This window comes from Scardinius erythrophthalmus (assembly GCF_964197995.2).
Source record: "Scardinius erythrophthalmus genome assembly, chromosome: 16".
In the NCBI taxonomy this organism is placed as follows: domain Eukaryota; kingdom Metazoa; phylum Chordata; class Actinopteri; order Cypriniformes; family Leuciscidae; genus Scardinius; species Scardinius erythrophthalmus.
The window spans coordinates 19,565,603-19,586,731 of NC_138236.1; the positions used below are offsets into that span (position 1 = coordinate 19,565,603).

At 35.8% G+C, this 21,129-nt stretch overlaps 2 protein-coding genes across 3 annotated transcripts; both read left to right on the plus strand.

The window, feature by feature from the left end:
• The first annotated feature begins 289 nt into the window (after positions 1-289).
• On the plus strand, positions 290-4,768 carry LOC308704104 (uncharacterized protein). The gene is made up of 8 exons (XM_081388200.1): positions 290-420; positions 1,188-1,517; positions 1,615-1,935; positions 2,536-2,604; positions 2,773-2,943; positions 3,895-3,942; positions 4,033-4,089; positions 4,240-4,768. The coding sequence occupies exons 1-8, from the start codon at positions 348-350 to the stop codon at positions 4,299-4,301; spliced, it is 1,131 nt and encodes a 376-aa protein (XP_081244326.1). The 5' UTR covers positions 290-347; the 3' UTR covers positions 4,302-4,768.
• Positions 4,769-6,462: 1,694 nt separating this feature from the next.
• tuft1a (tuftelin 1a) lies at positions 6,463-20,853 on the plus strand. Of its 2 annotated transcripts, none has more exons than XM_081388963.1 (12): positions 6,463-7,016; positions 12,337-12,411; positions 13,592-13,693; positions 13,898-13,984; positions 14,076-14,141; positions 14,238-14,321; positions 16,284-16,394; positions 17,464-17,687; positions 17,787-17,892; positions 17,982-18,065; positions 19,156-19,250; positions 19,370-20,853. In XM_081388963.1, the coding sequence occupies exons 1-12, from the start codon at positions 6,960-6,962 to the stop codon at positions 19,440-19,442; spliced, it is 1,164 nt and encodes a 387-aa protein (XP_081245089.1). In that variant the 5' UTR covers positions 6,463-6,959; the 3' UTR covers positions 19,443-20,853. The 2 variants fall into 2 exon arrangements, with proteins under 2 accessions (XP_081245089.1, XP_081245088.1); XM_081388962.1 differs by lacking the exon at positions 6,463-7,016 and adding an exon at positions 9,887-10,052.
• The last annotated feature ends 276 nt before the right edge of the window (positions 20,854-21,129 follow it).

The window sequence follows — 21,129 nt, forward strand, 5'->3', positions numbered from 1 at the left end:
CTGCCTTTTCTCATCTATATCTACAAAACTTTATCTGTGCACCACTACAAAAACTTTTTTTTTAACAGTTCTTGTCCCAAAGTAAATGAGAATGATTTATATACATTGTATTATTTATTTGAAATAGAATTTGCATCAAGCACTGATTAAATCAAAGGTTTGTATTTTTTTCTGTAAGAACTCCCTATCACACACAGACTCTCACTGAAGGCCTCTATATGAGCACATGATTATATCTTATTTACTTCCGCAATAAATTTAGAGCAACTGAAAACAGCTTTAAGAAAGTGAAGTGATGTGGTCTTTGCTCATATAGAGTTCAGCTGTCTTGCAGTGAGCATCTGTGTATGATGGGGAGTTTTCAGCCGTCATATTTCCAAATTCTTTATCTTCTAATATCAGCTTTATTGGAATGCAAAGGTAAGTGTCATTATATGAAGTCAAATTCCTTTTACCAACATACTGTATAAATATACAAACATAGAGATATGCATAATATCAACTGGGTGTGTAAAGGCAGCACAGGTGTGACATGCATATGATCAGTGTCATTCAGGCTATATAATGGTTAATTGTTTGGAAATTTTATTTGTGCTAACAAACAGCTTCTGTTCTAGTATGTAAACATTTAAAGCAAGAAAATTATTTACTGAGGACAGTCTTTATTTATTTTTTTATAAACATTGTTTGGTGTGCAAAGACTTACCCAAACAATTCATTTATATAAAACTGATCTAAAAGTTTACAATTAGGTTCTATAAGTTAGCATTAGTTAATGCGTCATCTAACATTAACAATGAGCTATACATTTGTTGCAGTATTTATTCATCTTTATTAATGATAGTTGATTAAAAAAAACATATTTTCATTATTACCTCTGGTCCATTAAGTAATATTAACAGAAATAACTTTTAAAAAAAAAGTTTTTTTATGTATTAGTAAATGTTTAAATGATCGTTTACTAATATTAATATTTACTTTAGAAGTATTTTTCATTGTTGGTTCATGTTAACAAATGTAGTTAACAACTGGAACTATATTGTAAAGTGTTTCCAAGTTGATTTATGGATTTTTATACACTGGCAATCAAAAGGATCATTTCATTTTACTATAAACCATGTGGTGGTTTCCTATGCATGAATCAGTTCTCTCAGGATGTGTCATTTCTCTTTTTAATTTCCCTTTAGCTCAGACGGCGAGACCATGCGAGCAGGTCCATCAGTTAAACATAAACTCTCTTCAGGGTGACGATATGTCTATTTCTTGCCTAACCACAACCCACCCGCTGGAGTCTCTGACAGTAAAACTACGCAGAACCGACCCGGTTAAAGATATCTTTAAGTATTCAGACAACTCTCCAGCATTAGAGCATCAGAGATGGTCTGTGAGAAATGATGCTGAAAATGTTACACTTTACCTGAAAGACATCAGTTCATCCGATGAAGGACATTATGACTGTCAGGTCTACAAAGATCAGGACTGCCTTAAAGCTACTCAGTTTAACCTGACTGTCATAAGTAAGAATGCATTTTTTTTCAATCAAGCTAATAATCCTCATTGGAGAGCCATTTACATATATAATATGAATGCTTCTATGTGTTTCTCTGGTTTCAGAGTGTAAAACTTTGGAATCTGTTCATGCAACGCCAAAGACGTCAGTGTTGCTGCCATGCTTTAAACATCCACTGCAAAACAAAACTGATCAAGTAACTTGGACAATCGTTACTGGCTCCCGGTCAATAAAGATAGCCCAATATCGCCCTCCACACAAGCCCTCAAACAGCACAGAGAGAGACCCGAAGCCTCTGTATGAGAGAGTGAGAATACTAGGGAATGGATCTCTGCTTATAAGGCATGCAGTAAACACTGATGGATTATGGTATCGGTGCCGAGTGAGTGAAAAAACCTGCTATGAGGTGAAGCTGGTCATGAAAGGTGTGTTTTCAATCCAAATTTTAGAATTTAATCTAATTAATCAATATCATGCAGGCAAGTGCTGTTGTTCCGAATAACACAGCCACGCTAACATTTATATCAATGCCACGGCCGTGATGTTGCTTTTACATGACAGATCAATAAACAAGTTAATTTAGATTTTACTAACTAAAATTTTAACCACAAAAAGGCCAGGTGGTATAATTTTGCTCCACCAATGAAAATAGTGCCAAACAAGCTCAAAGCAGAATGGACCATTGCATCACTGAGCAACAGATTCCAAAATGAATCAGTTTAAACTAATTATCTGTGTGAATAATTCAAAGAATCACTTGTCGCCACCTACTGGCATAATAATAATATGCAGAAAGAGCCACTGAAAAATCCTCACCGCTAATGCACAAACTGACAGTCTACTTTGTAAGACAAAGACAAATGGGTTAACATTTGTATTTTTGTCTAAATATCTTCCGGGAATGTTATTAACATAACCAAAAATAATTACTATTATAGGCTGCTGTGTTTATAAAAGGAATGCTAAATCTAACCCTAATTTTTAGATAATTTTTTTAACGGAAAATGTTTTAAATTGAATTATAGATTATGGGATCTCTCATTCGACAACCAAACTGGAAACACTCTCCACAACTTGTTCTACCTGTCACCCAGGTAAGACAAGCACCTATATTGTGTGTGTGTGTGTGTGTGTGTGTGTGTGTGTGTGTGTGTGTGTGTGTGTGTGTGTGTGTGTGTGTGTGTGTGTGTGTGTGTGTGTGTGTGATCAAAATATCCTAATTAAACTGATATTTAATATGCTCTTTTTTGTGTCAACTTCAGCTGACAGTCCTGTTGTCCAGACTGAAGACAACATTGATGCGAGTTCAGAAGTGACAACTAATCTGACATTACTAGTGATGGTCACAATAGTGTCTCTGTGTGTCCTCATTACACTGATCATATGTGTGATTCTTTATTTCAAAAAACGAAGGAGCAAGTTCAACAGACAAAGTAAGTCCTCAACTGTAGTTCTGAAAAGTTTAACACTGTTGAATTGTCACTGTCATAGCAATGGCTTATTGGAAAGGAGAAAGGAAGTGATGACTAATATTGTCATCAGAACAGAGTTTATATCTTTATATAATACTTCCTGTTATATATTTATCCTTGACTAACTGCAGTTATTCAAACAGAAACCAGGATCAGCTATACTGCAAACCCTCAAACATTTGCTGGTTTTGCAGATGTTTTCCTTCAAATTAGTGATTTTAAAAGTAGATGTTCCTTCTGCAATTGTAAGATGTGATATTAGTATGTCAGTGTGTCAGTAAGGGAATGTTAAATGCTAAATGTATAAAGATTTAGACGATTTCAAGTCTTGTGGGTGTGTTTAGATGATTGATGAGGTTGTGTTGCAATGAGAAGTGAAATGCAGCCGGAATGTTAAGATGGTAATGTTAAGAGTGCAAAAAAAGCTCTGCAAGGGGTGTACAATCCGTATCCCGGTGCTCTTTGGATGTAGGGATAATTTGACTCATAAAAATGTATCAAACCAAGGTACTCGAGAGTTTAAGTAAATGTATATAAAAAGCCTTTATTTCATCATGGCCGCATATCGACGCATTTCGGCTAATGAGCCTTCATCGGGGTGTGGGTAGCAAACACACTCTGAGTCATTTTTTGCAGCAATTGTAAGTCATGTGACAATCACCTGATTATGTAATATATAATAGTCACAAGAGAGAAGAAATTGTTAGATAAATAGAGAAGACATATCTCTCCAAAAACATAATTAAAGATATATATAATATAATATAACAATGCATTAAAGTGTAACAAATCAGAATTAACAATGTATTCCATGTTGTAAAGAAAATATATTTTAAAATATTGTAACTTTTGTACTATAGAATGATGGTTGAAGTTGACCAGATGGTAAAGTACCTTTTTCATCTTTTTTAGCAACTTCAAATTGCCAGTTCTCTGCATATTATTCCCACGTTGCAGAAGGTAAGTGACATTTGTTGTAAAATGTTTAGAAGACATATAAAAAATGTAACTGATGACAGGCCTTTTTTTTTTTTTTTTTTTTTCTGACAGGGAGTGATGACCCATTGTATTCTTTAGTGGAACGAAGCACAGGAACCATGACCACCTGTAAGTTACTACAAAGTATTATTTATATTATTAAATTTATATGAAAAAAAGTGTAAAATGAAAATGAGTTATCAGTTCAAACAACACATTAAAAAAACTTAAATAATTGCAGGTGGTCAAAATGAAATTTTGAACTTTATCTCCCAACAGTTGTGGCTGAACAAGCAGAAGCTCCAGAATGTATTGTAAACCATTACATATATGAAATTTGAACATTGTGAAAATAATAATTGAGAGGCTTTTTAATATTTTTTGACATGACCGTCTTTGAGTAATTCCTAATTTGGTAAATTAGTCGCTAATTATAATAAAGGGGAAAATCTGTCATACAAACAAGTTTTGGGTGACACTCACTATGATTTTGTTTTATTGTTTTTGAATCCTCTAATGTTAAACTGTTATGTTGTCATTAGTTTTTAAATCCCTAGTTTTTTTAAATTCAACTTAAAGATGGTCAAAACAACTATCAGCCATTTTTTATTACCACAATGTCTGACAGAATTGTTTTGTGAAGGACAGTCATAGCATGATACAAACTGATGATTTTATAACTGATGCAAGAAATAGAGAGTTGAAGACATAAATAGACATTATAGATTCCAGTGTCATCATAGCAGCTGGTTTATCAAATGTGGAAGGTAAATTCATCAGATTATTAAACACATTTAAGAATTAACAGTATACGGGTTGGGTCCAGTTCTTGTGAAAAGCTTATTGTGGTTTTCCATGTTAATAATGTCACGTTATCGTGTATTAGTTTAATTATTTTTCTTAAGAAATTCTGAACAGGTTGCACATTAAGATTTCATCATCACTTTCATGTGAAACCATTTAAAACCATCATTTGGTATACCAGAAGTATTTCACAAAGAGTCAAATCCACACCCTTCACACACACACACACACACACACACACACACACACACACACACACACACACACACACACACACACACACACACACACACACACACACACACACACACACACACACACACACACACACACACACACACACACACACACACACACAGCGTATCACTGATCCATCCCAATATGGAAATTATTGCATAATATCAACTGTCACACTATTGCTATTTAAACATTGCTGACATTTTTAAAAGGAAGGGTCAGGTTTGTGAGTGTAATGCCTCCGGCAAATGTTCATGAATGACTATTACAATGAAAATGCTTTTTTTATATATCATTTAACAAATAAAACAATTTCAATGTACATACAATTGAAAGAGTTAGACAGAAGACCGTGCTGCATTTAAACACAATATTCACTTAATTGGAACTGCAACAAATGACTCAAGTGTCCTTCTCTGTTACTTTTATATTACTTTGAGAGTCTTTGCCGTCACCGTGGGTGCCTTTTCCAGACATGTTTATACCCTAAGAGATGTAACAGGTTTGACAGTTTTTCAAAATTCAATTTGACATTATTACAAGTCTTGTGCTCGAAGGTTTTGAAACTACAAGGTTGTTGCTATAATTTAATAATTATATTTCTATAATCTACTTCAGTTCAATTGTTTACAAAATCAAGGTAAGAGTGGTGACATTTTTTTGAATTATCCCCTAAACAAAACTTCAATGTCAATGACATAGGACAAAGTTTTATTTATTTAATTCAGTGCCGCTAGGAGAAAACTTGATAACAGGGGTGATGCATTTTAATTCGCACATTTTGTATAATGGCTCTTGGATTTTTTTTCTTTTCTCTGCATCAACTCATTTATTATAATGTTTTTATTGCCATAGGCTACACAATTTAACAGACTTAAAGAATGACACAGACATATAAATATGGGATACAAATGGAGACATTTGGATTTTCTATAGCTGTTCATTATTATATGACTGAAGCTATTCCCTCTTTGGTAGGCTATGTTGCATGTCTGAGCTAAAACTGCTTATCAAACTACATTAATACCAGTTGTGTCTTGTCTGGACCACGATGATGCAAACTTGTTAAATATGTACTTCCAGTGTGCATCCAATAATTACAGAGTGACACATCAAATTAAATAGGAAGACTTTAAGATAGGATTAAGGTGAATGTTATCTATTACTCATGAGTCTGGTTACCTCACTTGAGTTTGACTCTTCCTCACCTCGCATTAAAAGCTCTATATTACACATTTTTAATTATTCAAAATATTTATTTTATTGTTTATTATTATGGAGATCTAAATTGAGACAATAAAAATATTATTTTCTTTAATTTGTTTTATCGTGTTGTTGTTATTATTATTAATGAGACCAGCTTTACATGTAACCTACTAGTACAGGCAGAATATATACCATTTAAAATTCAACTGTGATGTGATCTTGAGTTTATGCAGTCACATTTCTTAACGTCCTCCCACCTTTCTTTTGCTTTCAGCAGGCTTTTTCTATCGTATGGCCTGTCATTTCCCAGCTATCACTCTGAAGAAACCGAGTAACTTTGTAGATTTATGTCGAATCCTATTGCTTAATTTTTCGTATCCTCGGGACAGAGCGATGATTTCGTGTCGCTCAGGTGAAACACCCCAACATGACACTGTTTCCGCAGGCTGAGGCGAAACAAACGCTGGAGGAATGCCGAAGCAATGAGGTCAACACGACAGTTTTCACTCTGACGTGTTAACGACCCGTAAAACCTGTGAGAAGGAGGAGGGGAGTGTCTGTCAAAACCGTTCAGCTCGCGGTTAGACCTGCACCGAGGCTATTTATTATTCAGCGTATCGGACGACCTCAGAACAAAACACAACACTGACGAGCTTGCGCGCGCAGGGGGATATTCAACTTCTGCTGTTATTTTACTTTATTTAGCCTACTGAAGCACTATTGTCTTTTTAGTGTAGAAACATTCAGCTAAAATGAATCGAATGGGGAGTATGTGCACATTTGATGAAATCAGATGGGATGACAGAATGGTATGTAGGCTACCAATTTATTCACTACTTATTGTCTAATATAGCTATAGAACATCAAATGTGTTCGTTTGATTGTGTGTTTTATTTAAATGTATCTTTGCACAGGTCTGAATAGGCTATCTACACACAGTCTTGTATGAATAAGCACGAGTAAAAATGTACTGTAGGCCTAAAATAAAATAAATAAATCTACCAGTAAGTTTTAAGGGAAAATGTTTCACATCTTGACTTTTTTTTTTTTTTTTTTTTTTTTTTCAAAAATAATTTTCTCAACATAGGCTAGGCTACTCATAAAAGAGAACTTTGATCCCCAGTGAGGCATTTCTTCCTGCTCTGTGTTCCTGGTTTAGAAATTTTCTATCACTTATTTGGTTTAGTGCTTCATTCATTCATTTATATCGTCAAAATTAAGTTTGTAAACCAAAATATCTAAGTGCGACTCTTTATTGATTAACAGTATAGTGGCAAACTGCACTAATCCTCCTTTACCTCCACTTGCCCTTCTCTGTGTGCACAACAGATGCTTAATCAGGTTTAATGTCACTTACTTGATATTTGGTTTCACTAATAACCTGTGAGAGGAATTTCTGCCAACATGGAGGATAGTTAAGTCAAATGCCAGCTGTATCTGTGTCTGTTCAATCACCAGTATATAAAGTTCTGTATATAAAGAATTATGAAGAATTAGATGATTATTAACTTGATCTTTCCATCCAGGAGTGTTGCTGGGCAGCCTTGTGCCCTTATTTTTTATGGCCTCTTTTTGTTCCACAGAATATAGGCTATGTTCCACAGAATATAGGCTATAAAATGGAAAGGTCTGCGCTAGAAGCAGGAAGAAAGATAAGGCTCAAGTATTTGCTTGATTGCAGCAGGCTTCCTTCCTTTTTTTGATTGTGATGGCCATTCACTCTGACTTGTCTGATTTAAAGCACCATATTGTAGCTATGTTTTTCAGCAGCTACAGTTTTTGCATTTATTCCGTTTGCAAATATGAAAACAGAACATCATGTACTGCTTTCTCAACTCGTCAAGCATTACAAGGTCAAAGACCATTTGAGATGCATTCTTTAGAGTCACATGCTTAAAGACTCTCTTCTGAAAGGACTTTTAATGATTTCATGTAGTTCTCCAGTCCAGTAGATTAGGGTGACAACTTTTTTACATTTTTAAAGTTACTTTAATTTTTCACTTTTATCTTATTTTAAAAATGATTTGGAAAAGAAAAGGCAAACAAATCAAAATAAATGTTTTCACTTTTTCATGTGGATTGAAAACCAACAAAAGCTCTTTTGTAGGTATTGTTTTTAAAAGTTTAGCCGGATGACCTTGAAAGGCCTTGGTTATGTAACTTGTTTCCCTTAAAATAAAAAAATAAAAAAACTTAATTCAACCTTCTGGGTCTGTATATTTACTTTCTCTCTCATTTACCGCTCCCTCAATAAATGCCTTGTTCACATTTGGCATAGGTTTAGGAGTCAAACAACAAATATTTAACTTCTAACCTGTATTTTCTCACTCTTTATGTGACTTCTGTGAAAGGACAAATTATGTCTCTCTCATCAAGTTCGCATTATGAAGCAGGTTGCATGATAGTCATTAGGGTGATATACAGTACAGTAGCAACAAATATGTACTTTGCACTCATGTGAAAAGTTGGCTTGCTGTGTTGCCTTGAGGTGACAAAGTTCCACAGAACATTGTCATTAAATTATATGGTGTTTTGTTCAGTCTTGTCAACACTGGAAGGACTTGAACAGTAATGAATATTAAGGTTTGTCGTTAACTCATTTGTTTATTACTAATGTAAACTTATTTATTGATTATCAGAGTTAATGTGCAATGGCACTAAAAGGATAGAAAACAAATATCTCAGTTTATTGAATATTGATATAACAAAATAAAACTTAATACAACAACATAAAGAAGAGCCCAGGACTTTTTTGATATAGCAACACATTTTGAACAACATTTAAGTACACACTTCCATTTTAAACCAGCTATTTTGTTTTCTAATTTATTCATTTAATGATATTTGGCATTTCATAACCTTTATATTACTTTAAGTAGGCTACTTCAAGGTACTTTCATAAACTTAAATATTTTATTAGAAATGTATCCCAGTTTTTCCTGTTCTAACAATTGAGATTTATGATGTCATTATTAATGTTTCAGTTCACTCAGATTCAGTGTTTGTGTAAAGTCACCATTGTCTATTGTACAGTCTCAGGTTTCAGCAGCTATTCAGATTTCTCGCGTGACCTTTACATCTTACCGGGGAAAATCGCTTGTGTGATTAGCCAAGTCTTTTGTCTGTCTCTTTGAGGGGTCCAGAGGCCTGTATCCAATAACACATTCCACTCACGGCTCTCTAACAATCTCTCGATTTTCCCTCTCTTCATCACCCATCCCTTTCTCTATGTCCTGTGTGTCTCTCTCCCCTTTGTACCTCACACCTGCATTCAGGTTTCACTCTGACCTGGTTTGATTTTCAGTGAACAAACGCCATTGAACTCTCTCTCCATCTGTTATTAATCGTCTGTTTGCTTTCCTAATACCTGGGTGCCACCACCTCTCTGTTTTTCTCGATTTCTTAGGTACACAAAATGTGCAAATCTCTCAGAGCTGTTGTATAATCTCTGAATAATGATCATTCCTGTGTGACAGTGTTTGCTCAGCCAGAGGCTTTGTGTGTGTATTTGTGTCCATTCAAATGAGCTATGTTCTGATATAGAAGAGTTGTTGTATGTGGCGCTATGTTGTAATGAATAGCCTGTTGTTCTGATGCCTCGAGCAGAATCCTCACAAACTCCTTTGCACGTAGATTTTTTTAATCCTCTCCCATTACAGGCGTGATAATTTTGTGCCAGTTGCGTGTCATCTTGCAGGTGTGTGTTGAGTGTCTTTGTTGCTTTCTTGGGTTGAGGTGTGGTGTTGAACTTGGCTGTCTCGACTCTAAATGCTGCTTTGCCTTTTATGGAAACACCCAATTCGCACACAGTTGCGGTGCGTTCCTGCGACAGTAGCCTACCTCAGGTAAATATATTAATGCATAATTCATTATTATGAGTTTGTTTACAGTCCTAAACAAGCTTTTGTGGATTTTTTTGTCATTGTTTTGTCGATACTGACTATTCGGTTGCCTTCCGTCTTTTCTGCCGATCATCCTGGTAGTGTAATTGTTGTTTTGTTTTGTTTTGTTTATGGGATTATGATAAATGTGTTGTTTTGGCCTGGTGGGTCGAGGTGTGGCTGTGTTTTGTCTAGTGATTTAGTAAGCATTACAATAATAGTAGTAATTATAGATTTTTTTTTTTTTACTTGGACAGCCTGCCTTCGCAAGCTTGCATCACTATGAAATCCCTCTTGATGACATGTAATACAACAGTGTGTAACTTCCAGCCTTACATGGAATGTTTTTGACCATAAGGTCCTTTGTAATCGACCAAAATTTCAACTGCTGAGTGTGTTGTTGTGGTTTGTTGAACTGCATAGCATCATGCTATTGTTAGTTTGTTGTCTGAGGTCTTTTTCACATACAGGATACTCTATATCATCATACTGTGATAAAACATGTATGTCGCCATATGATACATACAGTAACAGTACATATAGTTTTGTGTAACAGCTGAACTTTGGAGGTTTGTACACATACAGTATATATATATATATATATATATATATATATATATATATATATATATATATATATATATATATATATTTTACTATCAGTGTTTATCTGTTTACTGTTGCTGTTTCTGTGAACTGAAAGCTTTTTCTGCCACCAAGACTTTTTTTTCCTCCTGATCTTGACATAACAAAATATGTTTTCTCATGATCTCGCCTCAAGAAAAAAAAATGTTGGTCAGCCGCAACTATTTGATCTGCATCTGTCAAACATATTTTTGTAACCACACATGTCCTGTTCCCTTAAGTTGGTTGCCATAAAATAGACCACATGTTCAGAGTCAATATAGTGTTCAATATAGCCTCTTCCTTAGTGTCAGACACTGATTTGGAAGTAAAATAACTTGGATAGATAGAGCTGTATCAGCTTGAGTCAGTCCCTGATCAAAGTAAAAAAAAAAATTTTCTCATTTATAATGCAATTTGTATCTCATATTCTGTGACGTTATTGCCTATCACTATCATCCCTGTACATTTTGTACTATTATTGTGAACTCACTGCAGTTTCTCTATGATGTCAACTGCACTGTAACAGTCATCTCCTATTATACCCCATTCACTCATGTCTCCTCCTATTTTCATATTCCTTGTCATTTAGTCAACCATTCTATTGCCTCCTATATTACTTATATAACAACTGCCCTAATGACCGTAAATATGAATCACGTCTAATCTAATAGAGTGTGACTGGAATGTGTCTTGTGTGAATGTGTAATGTCCTGCTTCACCTTTGCTCAGACTTTTTAGCCACTTGATCTTCACCCCAGTAATGACCATGGACAATTTCACAGTCAGATCAGGCCTGTTTCATTCATATTTGATAAATATGTCACAGTTTGTGCATGCTGTCTGCCACACACTCTCTTTCAGGACATTTCGTCCCTCCATGACTCACTCAGCAGACTTTTCCGGATTCATGCATGGACACACATACACAAACATTTATCCATCCATCTGTGGTTGGTTTAATTTTTCCACTCATCATTGTTTTATTTATTTGATCAGATTATGTTCCTGAATACCATATGCAGTTATTATAACAGGCTAACTTCAATATCTCTTAATTTGGTTAAGTGAATGTTATCGTATGTTGTGTACGAGTGTTTCCTCTGATCTGTTTGTGTTGTTGCCAAAGCTTTATAGTCTCTGCTTTGCCTCTTCCTGTGTCAGACATGGTTTATGTTGCCGATGGGTGTCTGGGTTGTCATGGTGATATTCCGTTCTGCGCTGGAGTGCATTGTTCCGTTTAGATTTGTGGCATCCCGCCTCCATTTTTGTGACGATTTAAATTTACATTCAAATACAAAGTTTTGGCAAAGCCTGCAAGGTTCAAGAATTTTCCAGAAGCTGGGGAATGAATCAGATCAGATTTTGTATATATAGAGACTGGACTGTAAATGCCTTTCGCTTTCGCTTTTTTTCTTTCACATTGAGTAACCGCAGACCTTCATGCCAAACTTTAATGGGCCACTGGCCTCCAGTCAGTCTCTCTCTCTCGGAGGGCATTACTCAGTTTCTCCTCCCCACATGTTCCCCTCATCCATACAGCTCCCACCCTTTCGCTCTCTATAACGGTCTCTTTGTTGCATCCCTCTCTCACATTTGTGCTTCTCTTCTTGTCATTATTCAGAACGGGCACAGAAGGCTCAGACTGACTCTCCACGAGCAGGAGCAGAACCAGCAGCAGCAACCCACCACAGAGAAGGTAAATATCTGTTTCTTTCTGTTTCACATGTAGTAAATAGATGAGCGGTAGATGATCTGGTAGTGACGTTTGCAGGTGTCAAATTCAAGTTTTTATTTGATCATTTACGTAAGATTTTAAAATATATTTGACTGAGTGAACTGTTCTGTTTCTGATTCTGGGAAGGTTTTATAAGAATGAATAAGTGCCTGTTTGAAACCCTTTCTGCTTTGAATCTCTGATATTTATGCTTTATAGCTAAAGTTATACCAGAATGTTCCACTATAATACCAGAACAGTAGTTAGTATTACTTTAGTATTAGTCCAGCTAAAACTAACTTTAGCTGGACAATAACATTATTCTAGAGCTGCTGTAAAGCCAAAACAATCTCAGTTACTTTAATTTCTATTATCACTGTAAAGCTGCTTTGAAACAATCTATATTGTTAAAAGCGCTATATAAATGAAGGTTACTTGACAATTATTGAGCCTGACTTAATCTGCTGTCCAATTTTTATGCTTATGTTTATACATATTTATGTAAATTTAGATTTAGATCACATCAGATACAATTAGCATGTTTTGATGTTTTCTAATTGTGTATTGTATGCTTATGGTTAAGTATTTCTACTGTTGTTTATGGTCTGATTATTTCTGGTTATGCTGTGATAGTGATTCTGTGGAATCAGTTCTGATTAACTTCATTGGAATTTCACGCCCCCAACCCCGAATCCCCCCCTCCCCCCACACACGCACATTCTCTTTGGTCCGTTTCTCTTTCTCTATCTGCCAAAGCTCTATAAACATAAGGAACATGTGGCTGTGTTCCAGGGGACGTTCTTGTAGGACCAGAGGCTCATTGTTTCAGATTCCAGAAATTGCGTAACTTTCCATGTTCTTTTTCCCACATCTGCGTCCATTCTTGCTCTTTAGGGGTTTCCTGCTACCCTTTGTGTGTCAGAGTTATTTATACTTCGCATTTAGAAAGGTGTTTTCTGTAAAAGGTCCCTTGTATTCTGCAAAGACATGCAAATGTAAAGTTTTGATTCTAAAAAAGTTAGACAGTATTTAACTGAATGACAATGTAAATTCTAGACAATTAAGACATTTTATTTAGTGTCGCAAGACATAAAAGAGCAGTTAATAGACATACTATGCATATACTATTGGCATTTAATATGTATTTCTCATGTCATTCCAGCCAATTGGCAGAGCTTTTGCCTTGGTACAACCAACCTATGAGAGGCAGCCTCTGAAGACTGATCTTATCAAGCCGTCTGAGGACCAGGGTGAGGTCATCAAGGTGGGTGTGTCTTTAAATTTTAATTATGGATCATGTACATTTGGAAGTTTGACCTGTAATGTAAAACTATAATTGAATTTGTAGTTCTGCCTAAACTAGATGAGGCAGAATTAGACTAAAATTTAATTCAGGCACTTGTTGAAATCAGTGATGTCAATGCTTATGTGCTTATGTTTTCTAAAGTCTTTGGGTTTACTTGTCAAGGTATACCTTGAAGACAGCAAAGAAGCACAAGTCAGACACCAGCAGAGTCTAAAGATGCTTTCAGAGGAAGTTTCACAAATACAGGAGGTGAGAGCAAAAATCCTCAGTATCATTTCCCACTTTTCTATGTTTGGCTGTCTTCAGAACATGTGTTTTAACAGTTTTGTACTGTGTGCAGGTGAGATATTGTCTAAAGAACCTCAGAGAACAGATGGCAGCTAAAAGTCACAGAACAGAACACAAGGTGAGACAAGAAATCACATCAATCTGCAGATATACATATTCTTTGAAGCTAGATTAACAAAAAATGTTTAACTAACTCTCATTTTCTCACCCTCAGCTGGTGTTCTCTAGTACTGGTCCCAGAAAACTTAATGGCACTCATTCAGTACTTACACAGACCCTGAACGGCTTAGAGAGACAGGTGAGAGTTTTATGTGCCCTGTTGCTTTGCGTATGCACACACACACACACACACACAGGTTATGAAGTTGATATTATATATGTAATTGTGCATGCTTATTTCCACTATTTTTATATTTAAATTATCATTCAATCATAAAAAACAAAACACCTAAGCAATCTTCAGCAAATATCTAAATGAATATGCATTTTTCATACAGAACATTGTTATATTGTGATGCCTAGGCTACGTTTACGTGGACGGCTATTTTCATAAACGGACATTTCACCCTCTCCGTTTTCAAAAATAACATTCTGCACACCTGTCAGTTTTCAGAAAAGTGTTCGTTTACACGAACCCGTGTATATATGCCGTCAAGGGCATGCCAAACTTGTAGGTGGCAGTGTAACGAGAAGCTCAAGCCCACGTTAGCAGTTAGCACGTTAGCAAAATTGCTGACCTCCGAGCACTCATTCGTCTCTGCTCCTCGACATAATAGAGCAGCTGTATTTGCAAATGCAAACAGACGAAAAGGGTTTGCACCAACATAAATGTGACTGCTACTCTGAATGCATCCATGATCACCATAGCCAAATGAAAATGTAAACATAGGTCGTACTTTTGACGCAGGTGCAAGTTCTGTCGCATACTGTGACGTTGGCTGCCTAAAATTCAGTTTACATGCAAAACATGCAAACAAAGTTTTCAAAATCTCCACTCTGGCCTGAGTTTTTAGAAAGAATCGTTTTCAGAGGCGAATTCTCCGTTTGCGTGTAAACGAAGAGCACAAACGAAGGGAAATGTCTCCGTTTTTCAAAATAACCATGTTCGTGTAAACGGGGCCCTAAATTCACTTTTAGAATTAAATACAACTGATTTTAGCTTTTAGTGTTTTATTTTTAATTAATTTAGACAAAATAGAATCAAAATTTAACATCTGCCATTTATTGGTTATCATACTTTTTTAAATTTTCAGGTTATTGATATCGCTAAGAATGTTTTCTGTGCATCCCTCATTTTTTTATTCCCCTAAACCCAAACCTAACCCTCATATAAACCTGCTGACATTATTCGATTTAAAGCAAAACATGATTTATGAACCAGCTCAGATGTAAATACTCTTCGTCTGTTTGTAATGACCAGCGTGCTTCAGAGCAGTCATGTTATATAATGTGCTGTGAGTAAAATCTGTATCCTTTGGGTGATAGTTTTTTATTGCTTATTCACACCTTCATTACCAAATCTCCGCAATCTGTTAGTACAAAGCACATCTACAAACCTACAGCGGTAAACACCCGTTAGTGTTTGTGTTATCCAGGAGCTAGTGAAGAATTAATCACCAAGGAAACCACGCAAAAACGCACAGCTCGGGAAACATGTTAAGCCACCTGCAATAATTATCTTTGGTTCTCCCTAATCGCTGGTATTTGTTCAACAGGTTTTAACGTTTCTCACATTCTTCACATTCTTGTCTTTTGTTGCTTGATGAAACTAAATGTGGCGGCAGCAGATTCTTTTTAGTAATGAATAGTGCGGATTAGCCTCCCAGTGGGATGTGTGTGTCTGGGTAGTTAGAGCAGGAATATGGGTGGAAAAGCTGAGCTATGACAGCATACGTCAATGTTTTACTTTTTGAACGCACACCCTGTTGACGCACGTACAGAGAAGATCCCTCCCTCTTTCTCTCGAACTTACATTGTCCTCTCGCAAGCATGTCTATAAATACTGCTGGGAGAGATGTGGGCGTGTTTAAATGGAAATATTTTTTGATGACATATATTTTGTTTGTGTGACTGTGTGATTTGGTTTATAATTAAGCACCGTTTGCTACTATTTTTTTTTTTTATTGCTTAAACCACTATGTTGCGCAACTAATGCAAGACACATGTAACAAGTACATGAACACACATACAAACAAACTGTCACCAAACAAATTCCAGATTGTTTTCAGTAACATTTTGCTGCTATATTCTGTCTCTCCAGGATAGTCTGGATGAGCAGGAAAAAGAGAAGATGAGGGAGGCCAGTAAGCGTCTATATGCTCAACTCCAAGACGCAGAGAAAAAACACCAGGAGGATCGAGAACAACTGCTGGTTAGTCACTTCCACTTTTTAGCATTTGTTTCTTTCATTGTGTACAAGGATTCTACTGTTATTAATCATATATAGAGCATTCAAAGGAACTTTTGTTAGACTGTCCTCAGAGAAGGTGAGAGTTCAGTTGTACTAAAACTGTGCCAGACATTCCCTCTGGTCAACTGGATCAGATCCAGGTTGGGAAAGAACAGGGGTGAGATCGCACATTCTTTCATGATGATGTTCTGTTTCGTAATCGGCTACTGCTTGAATCTTAAGGATTTCAGTGTTAAGCAAATAGCTGATGTCAGAATTATACTTAAAAATTAAACAGATTGAAACTTTTATACTTTTTCAACTTCCTGAAACTCCCTCTGTCGACAAAAGAGGTTATTTTGATAATGAATCATCTGCCAAATTAAATACATGTAAAAAATAATGTACAATCAGCCATTTATTATTGCAAAATATACCCTATAGAGTGATCAGGACCCTGACATAAAGCATCATCCTGAATGGGCTGGGAATGGGAATTTTACTTTTTCTTTTTTCTTTTCAATAATTTTATTAATGATGACTGCTTACTTATAATCCATCATTATAAGTTGCTTTTTATCAAAAATTTGTTGGCCCTTAAAAAATATCGAATTTTTAGGCAGTATTTGACAGAATTAGGAGATTTTTTTTCTAACATACATTAACACATCATTAATAGTAAAGATAAGTAAATATACAGCATATACATATTTTTTGTACTATTTTAGTGATATTATATTCTCTAGAGTTAGCTATGACTTATTGGATTGGACATTGGATAACTTTTCTGAGGTAAATGTAATATCAGGTGACAAATTGTTTACAAGCTGTTTTATTGAAGACTTCCCAATAAGAAGTGTGAGATTGTCAGGGCCAACGATTAAATATACAGTTTACGGCTCATTGTACAAATAATATTTCTCCACAGAATCCTATGATTAACCAATCAGATTTGAGTATTCCAGAAAGCTGTGTAATAGTTAAACATAAACGTGTCTTTTGTGCTTTGTGATTTAACTCTTCTTTTTTGTCTATGTCAATGTTCTTGTAGGCGGAGGCGCGTCAGTATAAGCAGCAGTTATCTGAGCAGAGTGAGTATCTGAAGAAGGTTCAGCACAGCAAGGAGCAGCAGGATCAGCAGATCGAAGACCTTCAGCGTCTCATGGGCGGCATGGAGCAGGAGAGCTCCTCCCTCAGAGAGCAGCTCATGACCAAAGAAGCTGAAGTCCTGCAGCTGCACGAACTGAGGGAGGAGGGCCATGCAGGGAGGGAGAGGTGAGGGTCATGACATATCTTACTGATTCTGTCACGTAATGTTGTCTTTTTTTACTTTAAACATCAATTGGCCTAAACAGTCGCCTTATCATGTAACAGGTTAGAAGAGGTGGAAAGGGAAAATGCGATTTTAAAAGAGAAGATTCATCACTTGGATGACATGCTCAAGAGTCAACAGAGAAAACTACGGCAAATGATTGAACAGGTGCATTGTACAAACACACACTCTAATACAAACATTTGACATGTTAGGTTCACTTTCTAACACCAGCTTTCCATCGTTGTGCCGTTTAGCTTCAGAACTCGCGCATGGTGATTCAGGAGAGAGACAGAGCGATCAGAGAGCTGGAGGAGAAGGTGGCCATGTTGGAGGCAGAGGTCAGTTTCTGGTTCCAATTCCTGATTCTGGTTCCTTAAAATGAGAGTTCACCCAAAAATGAACATGTTGTCATCATTTACTCGCCCTCATGTTGTTCCAAAGCTTTATTCTGTTGAACATGACAGAAGATATTTAAAAAAAATGTTGGTAACCAGACAATTGACGTTGGCCATTGACTTCCATAGCATTTTTTTTTGTTCCTACTATGGAAGTCAGTGGCTACCATCAACTGTTTGATTACCAACATTCTTCAAAATATCTTCTCTTGTGTTCAACAGAAGATAGAAGGTCATACAAGTTTGGAACAACATGAATAAGTGACAACAACATTTTTGGGTGAACTATCCCTTTAATTGTGCCATAAATAGTTTTTTTTTTTACTGTAGTATTTTGCTTTTAACAATAATTCTTTCAAAAGGTGTGTTTACAATGACTTTTTTGAGTCCAATCCATTAATTGGCTTTAACAACAATTTGCAATTTCACAAATAATTACAAAGAAACACAAGTAACACTGAAGTAAACAGTGTAATAGTACTGTATTTTCTTGTAACACATACTCCATTAATATATATATGCATATAAGTACATATATTAAATACAAATATTAAACGAACAAAAATGTGGTAACATCTAATATTAAAAATAAAATACTTCTGACACAAATGCATAAATGAGCATAAAATACTACTGACAAAATGCATAATGTGTCATATGAACAAGTTAGTAACTGATTTAAGCTGCATGTGTTTGTTTCATTGGAGTCTTGGTTGAGCTGTGTGTGTTTGATTCACTGGAGAGAAAAAAAACAGCTCTTTAGATTCAGGAATTGGATTTTGAACTGGTTTTGAAAAAGAATCTCTTGTTTTTTTCTTTTCAACCATAGTTATAATTCTCTTCTCTATCATCTGATCATAATTTCATGAATTACTGCTGAAAATGCACCCAAGGTTTTTTTTTTTTTTTTTTTTATAAATAAAATAACATTTCTATCAAAATATACAAAAAGAAATAAGTTAATTCACCTTTTATCTGTGATCTCATGAGTCTTTCCTGAAGTCTGACCTTTGTAAATGTGCTTTGCTCACAGAACAAACAAATGCGCGATCAGATGGATTACTATATGGGGAGTCAAAGGTCAAATTCATACCTGCCATCAGACGCCAATGCGCAGATTGTCTACAGGTAAGACATGCAAATTATCCCGATAGCTACACGCAAATTATTTCATGCAAATGGTCACATATGCTTGATAACAGACATATAAGCACACACGTTCTCAAAGTTTCATGTCTCCTCCACAGCAAGCCTCTGAGACCTTCCACCCAGACCAACAAGAGTCTGCCCTTCATCAAAGTCATTGAAATTAAATCATGAACAATACCACAGCAACATCACAGCACTGCTGTGACAACCGCACAATCCTCCAGTATCAGTGCTGGAGAATACTAGCAGCACGAATGACCACAGACCTTCACCAAAGGACACACACCATTGCTTTAATGTCTAAAGGCCTTTTCTCCAAGTATACTTCTAATATTGCAGAAGTCTGTTGCTGTTACTGCTACAATTATTTACTATGAATAATCAATGTAGGTTTGACACAACAGGGACTGTTAAAGTGAACATATCCATTTTTATGAAGACAAGTGAAGAAAACAAAAATAAAGAACTCATTTTCATTTTTGTAAGAAGTGTGAAGGGCTTCTAGATGGATATTCCAGATTGGTATTTATTTGAGGCTGGCCCTCTGAAGATGATGTCTTTAACCCAATATTAATGGACAGACTGGTTTTGTTGCTAAACACCCTCATTGAGTTCTCTTTATCTCTCGTAATCTCCCTCGGTATTAGCTCGGCTAAACGCTTGTGGAATTAAGGGGTCTTTTTCGGAGTTAGACAAATTATAGAGACGATAACATAAGGGAAAACAGTTTTATTATTTTATTTGAAGGAATATGAAGTAAAGAAGGATGAAGGATTTTTGTATCTTCATTGTATCTATTTATATCTTAAATAACGCTGGAAAATGCATTCTGTCATTGGCTAGGGAAAGCGATCAGGACCAGCAGTGTTCCTTGTTAATCTCGAATAACACTGATAACTGACGGTGCTGAAAGAACTGAAGGGGAGACAGTGAGTTATGACATGCTTATCCTAAAACAAAACCTGCAACAAATATTTATTCTTAATCTACACGCTTTTCTCAACCAAAGAGACACAGCAGGGAGAATCCAATGACTCGCCTTCTCTGAAAAACAAAGATGCCTTGTGAGTGTTTCATAAGATTGAAAGAATGTAACACTTGTCCCTTACTGAGCCAGTTCAGGCCAGTAGAACACAGTGTGACCCCTGTTATTCAGTCAGGCCAACCGCTGCAGTTGCTCAGTTAGCCATTTCCAACATTCAGTAAACTGATTTTACAGCACCTAGTTAGAAAACTGATGTGATTGGCCAGAGCACCTGCCCAACACAAAGTAGTTCCATGTGAACTGGTAATAATATCACAACATGGATTATTTATAATTCATTAATTTAATTCTGGACAAGGGTGTGTTCAAATATGCATTCCATTACCATTTTTATCCACCTTCACATTTGTAGATAGTTTTGTGTATATTTTCTCTTTGTATATGAACTTTAACCTTGATGTGAATTCCTTAGAAAGGCTTCAGATAAGCATGTAACATCTTTTATTTTTTGTAATAATAATATTTTTGTAGTAAAAACGAGTGGTTTGAATTTTGATTGTAATGAATTGTTTTTAAATAAACTAGTTTCATGAATGTTGTTGTCTTGCCTTTTTTATGTCAAAAAGGGAATGTGGTTAATGGTTATATGGTTGGTTTTATGGCACCACACACCTATCAAATTTTATGATATAGAGAGGTACCATGGAATCTGACCACCGTCACAAACACTCCAGTGTGTTTATTTCATATGGAAATACATGCGAGTCTCACAAATAAGATAAGCATATTAGAATGATTTCTGAAGAATCACGTGACACTGAAGACATAAGCAAACATGTTTTCTCACCGTCACGCACCTAACTCGGAAACTCT

Excerpts from the sequence above, each read along its gene's own strand:
- tuft1a (XM_081388962.1), top strand. The coding sequence starts at position 9,993 with ATGGAAACACCCAATTCGCACACAGTTGCGGTGCGTTCCTGCGACAGT. Across the intron at positions 12,412-13,591 it reads AGCAACCCACCACAGAGAAG|CCAATTGGCAGAGCTTTTGC; the intron begins GTAAATATCTGT and ends ATGTCATTCCAG. Across the intron at positions 13,694-13,897 it reads ACCAGGGTGAGGTCATCAAG|GTATACCTTGAAGACAGCAA; the intron begins GTGGGTGTGTCT and ends TTACTTGTCAAG.
- LOC308704104 (XM_081388200.1), top strand. The coding sequence starts at position 348 with ATGATGGGGAGTTTTCAGCCGTCATATTTCCAAATTCTTTATCTTCTA. Across the intron at positions 1,936-2,535 it reads GGTGAAGCTGGTCATGAAAG|ATTATGGGATCTCTCATTCG; the intron begins GTGTGTTTTCAA and ends ATTGAATTATAG. Across the intron at positions 3,943-4,032 it reads TTATTCCCACGTTGCAGAAG|GGAGTGATGACCCATTGTAT; the intron begins GTAAGTGACATT and ends TTTTTCTGACAG.